The following is a 7971-nucleotide window of genomic DNA, read 5'->3' on the forward strand; positions in this document are numbered from 1 at the left end:
GCCATAATAAATTGTATGTATTTATTTATTTCGAACAGAATAATCCAAGTTATTCAAGCACAAACACATTTCATCATAATCAACAAAACATCTTTTGATTCATGTAAACTCAAAAATAATATCACCTCACATTATTTCATCTTTTTCCCTTCACTTTATATATTACACTAATCATTTGTACATTTGCGCATATTAACACAAACCCACATTTACTGTAAACCGCTACTCACTGAACATTCACAATATATACTTTGTCCTAATTTGACAATCACCTCTTTTCATCCATTTATTCCTTTAACTGATAATGTCTAGAGCAGTGGTCACCAAACTTGTTCCTGGAGGGCCGTTGTCCTGCAGATTTTAGCTCCAACCCTAATCAAACACACCTGAACAAGCTAATCAAGGTCTTACTAGGTATACTTGAAACATGCAGGCAGGTGTGTTGAGGCGAGTTGGTGCTAAACCCTGCAGGGACACCGGCCCTCAAGGAACGAGATTGGTGACCCCTGGTCTAGACACTGTTTTAACATCTGTTCAAAATTATATCCTAATTTCACCCCACACACTGACATGCACAAACCTTTTCAAATTGTCCTTATTTTGACGTCTTAGTTTGGTTCTATTCTCACATTATATCCACCATGTCTTCTAAACAGCCTCGTTTATACATGAAATAGGGTCATATTTTAGTTGTAAGCGTCTCCAACAACAGTCTAATATGCATGCAAGGTCAAAAACACTTTCATTGTCTTATAATGTGCATTTATTTTTACCTAATTACCCCAGCGACTTCCATATGAATTGTTTAGTGATTCATTTGTTCCCAAACTCAGGGAACTTTCCTCAGCGTGAAGTTGTAAAAAGTGTGCGGCACGAGACAGAGTGAAATGCCCAGCTCGGCTTATCAACAATATTGAAGTAGTCAAGAGTGCAGAGTGTTTGTGTGAGCATACCTGCTAACACTCCTGTTTTTCCCGAGAGTCTCCCGTATTTCAGACCCATCTCCAGCCACCCACCCATTTGTTATTTATCCTGGAAAACTCTCTTAATTTCAACCACAATTTTATTTATTTTTTAAACTGGGGTACAAGGGTAAAATTGATTTCCGTATTTTAAAGACATGGAGCGGAAAAATCTAATTTAATGCAGTGCTTCTTGTTTGGTCCGATACCCACTTTACAATCTTATCTCAGGCAGGGGTGTGTTTCCCAAAACCATCGTTAGTCAACTAAGGTCGCAAGTTGCGTTGTTACAAACATAGTTTGCTGATTTGCCGTTTCCCAAATCCATCGCTTCAACGAACATTCACAAACTGCGTCACAAACTTGAGCACTCGCAACTACACCTCTGGAGCTGTAGTTAGAAACATAGTTCCTGGGTGTGTTCTCTTCCCACTTATCCCCCCTATGCCCTATTCATTTAGAACATCCTAACATTCAAAGTTGGAATTATTAAAAATTAAAAAGCATTAAGGTCATCTCTCTTAGGTGTAATTTGCTTTCAAACTATTTTTACGGTTCAATTTTAGCGATCTTCATGTTTACAATTGTGCTCTTCGCAGTGCACTTTGAAAGCATTGATGTACTTTTGAACACAGCCTCAAACAAAAGCTATAGGTGACCTATTATTTAAAAGCAGAATTTATGTTACGTCTCCAAAGCTTGTGAAAACAAAAAGAATACGTAAATTTTTTTTTTATTTATAGTAGCCAAGGTTATTTATTAAGTATCTGTACTGTATATGGCAGTGGTCACCAAACTTGTTCCTGGAGGGCTGGTGTCCGGCAGATTTTAGCTCCAACCCTAAACAAACACACCTGAACAAGCTAATCAAGGTCTTACTAGGTATACTTGAAACATCCAGCCAGGTGTGTTGAGGCAAGATGGAGCTAAACCCTGCAGGGACACCGGCCCTCCAGGACCAGGATTGGTGACCCCTGGTCTAGACACTGTTTTAACATCTGTTCAAAATTATATCCTAATTTCACCCCACACACTGACATGCACAAACCTTTTCAAATTGTCCTTATTTTGACGTCTTAGTTTGGTTCTATTCTCACATTATATCCACCATGTCTTCTAAACAGCCTCGTTTATACATGAAATAGGGTCATATTTTAGTTGTAAGCGTCTCCAACAACAGTCTAATATGCATGCAAGGTCAAAAACACTTTCATTGTCTTATAATGTGCATTTATTTTTACCTAATTACCCCAGCGACTTCCATATGAATTGTTTAGTGATTCATTTGTTCCCAAACTCAGGGAACTTTCCTCAGCGTGAAGTTGTAAAAAGTGTGCGGCACGAGACAGAGTGAAATGCCCAGCTCGGCTTATCAACAATATTGAAGTAGTCAAGAGTGCAGAGTGTTTGTGTGAGCATACCTGCTAACACTCCTGTTTTTCCCGAGAGTCTCCCGTATTTCAGACCCATCTCCAGCCACCCACCCATTTGTTATTTATCCTGGAAAACTCTCTTAATTTCAACCACAATTTTATTTATTTTTTAAACTGGGGTACAAGGGTAAAATTGATTTCCGTATTTTAAAGACACGGAAAAATCTAATTTAATGCAGTGCTTCTTGTTTGGTCCGATACCCACTTTACAATCTTATCTCAGGCAGGGGTGTGTTTCCCAAAACCATCGTTAGTCAACTAAGGTCGCAAGTTGCGTTGTTACAAACATAGTTTGCTGATTTGCCGTTTCCCAAATCCATCGCTTCAACGAACATTCACAAACTGCGTCACAAACTTGAGCACTCGCAACTACACCTCTGGAGCTGTAGTTAGAAACATAGTTCCTGGGTGTGTTCTCTTCCCACTTATCCCCCCTATGCCCTATTCATTTAGAACATCCTAACATTCAAAGTTGGAATTATTAAAAATTAAAAAGCATTAAGGTCATCTCTCTTAGGTGTAATTTGCTTTCAAACTATTTTTACGGTTCAATTTTAGCGATCTTCATGTTTACAATTGTACTCTTCGCAGTGCACTTTGAAAGCATTGATGTACTTTTGAACACAGCCTCAAACAAAAGCTATAGGTGACCTATTATTTAAAAGCAGAATTTATGTTACGTCTCCAAAGCTTGTGAAAACAAAAAGAATACGTAAATTTTTTTTTAATTTATAGTAGCCAAGGTTATTTATTAAGTATCTGTACTGTATATGGCAGTGGTCACCAAACTTGTTCCTGGAGGGCTGGTGTCCGGCAGATTTTAGCTCCAACCCTAAACAAACACACCTGAACAAGCTAATCAAGGTCTTACTAGGTATACTTGAAACATCCAGCCAGGTGTGTTGAGGCAAGATGGAGCTAAACCCTGCAGGGACACCGGCCCTCCAGGACCAGGATTGGTGACCTCTGGTATATGGCATAGGCTTTCTGCTGTGGTTTATTCATTCATTCATTTTCTTTTCAGCTTAGTCTCTTTATTAATCCGGAGTCGCCACAGCGAAATGAACCGCCAACTTATCCAGCATGTTTTTACGCACCAAAGTCAGTTATAAACTTTCCATTAAGATCCTAAAGAATCGGTAAAATTGGCACGCAATGTCACCTTCATTGCTGCTCATGTACATTATTACTGGTAACACTTTACAATAAGGTTTCAATATTTAATGTATTTCCTAACATGAACTGAATGAGAACAACACTTGTACAGCATTTATTAATCATATTTCAGCATTTACAGATGCGTTATTAAAATCTATTCATTCATGTTTGTTAACATTAGTTAATGCACTGTCAGTTAACATGAACTAACAATGAAACACTTTCATTAACTAACACTAAAGGACACCTATTTTAGGTGCCCTTTAACATGAACAAATACTGTAAAAGAAGTATTGTTCGTTGTTTGTTCAAGTTACTAAATGCATTACTAAATACACAACCTTATTGTAAAGTTTTACTTTATTACTATATCAAATATTTGTTTTTGTTTTGTTATAGATGATTGGGCATTTGTTATGTGCCCCAACGCCGTGGTATATTCAATGATGTTTAAATGTAAGAGCAGATCCCATTGCTAAAGGTAGCTTTGCTCAATACACTTCCCAAACAGTGACGTATGAATTAAGATAACAGGCAACACACACCAATTTTAGAAAAACTGCCATTTAGTCTACAATCTGCTGCTAACTGGTGAGGGAAATTGGTGCGTGTGTTTGTTATTAAACGTGACACAGAGTCACTGAAGAGCCAAAATGTGTTGTAAATCCAGCATAGAGTGTGTCAGTGAATATGGTGTTGAATGTGTGCAAGTGTGTGAGTTCGTGTGTGTCAGAGACGCTGTAGAAGGACAGAGAGCCGATGGACTCGTCCACAAACACTCCTACAGTCCTGTTGGAGTCTGAAGGAACAGAGATGGATGTGGAGTTATTATCGTGCCAGACAGTGAATGAGTGATCACTGCACTCAAGACTCCAGGACTTCTTATTCTGGCCAAACCAACAAGGGAGACCACCTCCTTTCCTGTTGATGCTTTTATAGGACACCGCTATATAAACATGCCCGCTCCATTGAGCCTCCCAGTAACACTGGCCAGTCAGACTCTCTTTACACAGAACCTGATCATTCCATTCATCAAATCTGTCTGGATGATCGGGATAAGACTGACTCTCTCCCACACCCATCACCTTTCTGTTCCCCTCAAACAAAATCAGGGCGTTATTTACTGTGTTTGGATCCAGTGTGAGCTCAAAGGCATCTAAACGCAAGTAAACACACATTACAACATTTATTAAAACTGAACTACAAGCATCTGCTTTTGTAGACTTACATCTCCGTGGTCCTCCATTTTCCACACTAGAAAACACAAAGACAGATGTTTGTTTTATTATTTTAGTGTTGACATTGTATAGATCTTCCATTGTTTTATATCAAGTTAAAATCAGGCCCAGTTTACACCTGGTTATATGATGCGTTTTGGTCCACTGATTGGATCTTTAGACAACAAGGCAGACATATTGTAAGAAAGTTTAAAGATAAAGGGCCCTATCATACACCCGGCGCAGTGTGGCGCAAGGTCTTTTGGTACTTTAAGCTCGGCGCAAGGGTCATTTTGAGGTGTTGCGCCACGCTGTTTAAATAGCAAATGCATTTGCGCCATAGGCGTTCTTGTCACATCCATCAGTGACCACCTGAGGGCGCTGTAGTGCATCAGGACTAAGACAGCACTACAGCGTCTCAGAAAAACTACATTTTCATACATGCCCCGCGCACACACCGGAACACCTGCACTGACATGTCATCACATCTGTTTTGCGTTACCGTTGATTATCTGGACTATTTATACAACCATTTCACCTCTGTTTGTCACTGCGTCGTTTGTCTTCCTTGTCCGAGTTTCCTGTAAGTCTTAGATTCCAAGTTTGTTATTCTGATCCTGTTCTTGTACTTTGCATTAGTCTAGTTCGTGTGTCATTTGTCTAGTCTGTGTTCTAATTAGGTTTAGTTGTTTGGGTTTGTTTTTCCTGAGCCTCGTCTCTGATTTAGTTTCTGGTTTTGTTGTTTATTTGTTACTTTGTATTCTTATCACCTTGCTGGTTGCACTGTAAATAAATATAATCTGCACTTGGATCCGCACCTTTTTGTTTATTGTTTTTGATCACGCTAAAACGTGACAGTTCTGGTCTAAAAAAGCAGGCGTGTTTTGGCGCGTTGCTATTTTGAGAAACTGTAAATAGTCTGATCTTTAGACCAGAACAAAGTCGGTCTATTGTCTGCCGCAAAGTGCGCCTGGCTTACACACTACACACAAGATGCAATACGCAAATATCTTTACATATAAAAAATATATAATATCTTAAGGATATATATATATATATATAATATATATATATATATATATATATATATATATATATATATATATATATAATAAGGATGTTTACAGGATATAAATAGAAATTATTAAAATATTACAAAACATATTAATTTCTAGCCTACATGAAGATTTAAAAACCACTGCCTTACTTTCTTTATCTCGGAAGGCTTTTTCAGTTCATTCAGTTTGCTTTTGTATGATATTATTATTATTAGCAGTATTATTTATTATATCCATATTTATATTGTATGTTTTATATATGTTTTATTAAAAACCAGTCAAATTTTAGACCATATGGGGCATGGCAGGTGTATTAGGATATAACTTAGTATTTTGAGCACACTTGGTCATTATTGTTCATTTATTCGTTTGCTAGAAAATAGAACTGAATTTAGAAATAGTTTTGAAACAAATTTTTGCGTTTAACAAACAAAATCAATTGTTTATAGGCTAATTGATGTCTGTGCGTAAAGGTTTCCCTATCCACGAGAGCAAAAGCGAAAGTGAACTTACTTTACGTCAAAATGCGATTATGGCGCGGCGCAGCTTAAAGGGAATGGGAGATGAGACTCTAATTGGTTTATTCTCAAAACACACCTATAACTCATTAAGAAAATAAACTCAACCCTTTTAGACCATGCGCCTTGGCGCAAAGCGGATTTTCCCTTCCTTAAATTACCAAAAATGCGTTCTGACACGCCCTGAAAGCGTTTGCGCCCTGCGTTTTGCGCTCTGTGCATGGACCGTCAAAATAGAGCCAAAAAACACTAATACCTTCTTAGTAAATGTATATGTTAAACTCCAACCCCATATCAGAAAAAGTTGGGACAGTATGAAAAATGCAAAATAAATGCAATTAAAAAAACAGAAAGAAGTCAATTTACTTTGACGTGTATTTCATTGCAGACAATACAACAAACATTAGTTAAAATAAACACACTCCAATTTTGGTTCTGGCAAAAAATTTAAAGAAAAGTTGTAACAGTAAAGCTTTTACCACTTTGTAATGTTGCCATTCCTTTTTCACAACACTTAAAAGACGTCTAGGGACTGAATAAACCAAGAAATGAAGTGTTTCAGGTGTAATTTCGTCACATTCTTCCTGCAGAAATGACTTGAGGTGGGCAAAAGCCTGGGGTCTTCATTGTATTTATGGGTGAATGATAAATGAATGATTCGTTAATTCTGAACGAATCTTCAATATGACTCGGGAATTACGAGTCCTCTCAGGGAGTGCAGGTGGTATCGTTCATTTCGAGTCTTCATCACATTTCGAGTCATTCATCGTGGAAAGGCAGATCATACGCGTTTAGAGCCGGGAAAAGAATTGATCCGTTCACCTCTCGAGTCCTCCATCGCGTCAGAGTCACTCGTTCCTCACGGGCCAATCATACACGTTTACAGCCCGAAAAAGATTTGATTCGTTCATCTCGAGTCCTCTGGTTTGAGTCATTCTGTCACTTAAATAACGAACGACTCAAGACTTGAAAGGTGAACAAATTATCAGGGCTCCTATCGACTGTGTACATTGGTTAAGATTATATGTGACTGCCAGTGTAACGTGAACGAACCACTGACATTAGAAGACAAAATAGACATTCATAGACAAAAGAGCAGGCGAACATTGAATGATTATTTTCTCCTTCTTATAGTATTCTAGTTATGACTTATTTGTCATGCAATCAACCTTTTGGGCTAGTTGTAGATGTGTTTGGAAGCAATTCGTAACATTTTAATAACATTTTGGCAAATTGAACCAAATGAACGAAATGACGCGAAAAAAGATTCGTTCATCTTGACGAACGAGACTCAAAGATCCGAGTCAGTAAAATGATTCGAGCTTCCCATCACTACTTCGTTGTTGCGTTTTACGCTTAAAGATGCACCACACATTCTCTATTAGACACAGGTTGGCACTGTAGGCAGGCAAGTTAAGTACCTGTATTCCTTTCCCCTGCAGCCAAGACTTTATATTGTGTGCAGAATGTGGTTTTGCATTGTCTTGTTGAAATATGCATGAGCGTCCCTGAAAAAGAAGGCACAATATTGTGCTCCAAAATCTCTCTGAACTGTTCAGCATTAATGGTGCATCACAGAAGTGCAAGTTGCCAAGGGCACTGACACACCATGACAGACCCTGGCT

General features: G+C 38.2%; 1 protein-coding gene across 1 annotated transcript in view; it reads right to left on the reverse strand.

The window, feature by feature from the left end:
• LOC100537733 (stonustoxin subunit beta) overlaps positions 1 to 7971 on the reverse strand; it is a 12824-nt gene continuing 4853 nt past the window's right edge. The window contains exons 3-4 of the mRNA XM_003201524.7: positions 4782 to 4807; positions 1 to 4709 (exon numbers count right to left, since the gene is read on the reverse strand). Of these exons, the coding sequence (XP_003201572.2) occupies positions 4174 to 4709; positions 4782 to 4807 (562 nt within the window). The 3' untranslated portion in view covers positions 1 to 4173. The remainder of the gene's footprint in view (positions 4710 to 4781; positions 4808 to 7971) is intronic.

Source organism: Danio rerio, chromosome 3, assembly GCF_049306965.1.
Source record: "Danio rerio strain Tuebingen ecotype United States chromosome 3, GRCz12tu, whole genome shotgun sequence".
Taxonomy (NCBI): Eukaryota; Metazoa; Chordata; class Actinopteri; order Cypriniformes; family Danionidae; genus Danio; species Danio rerio.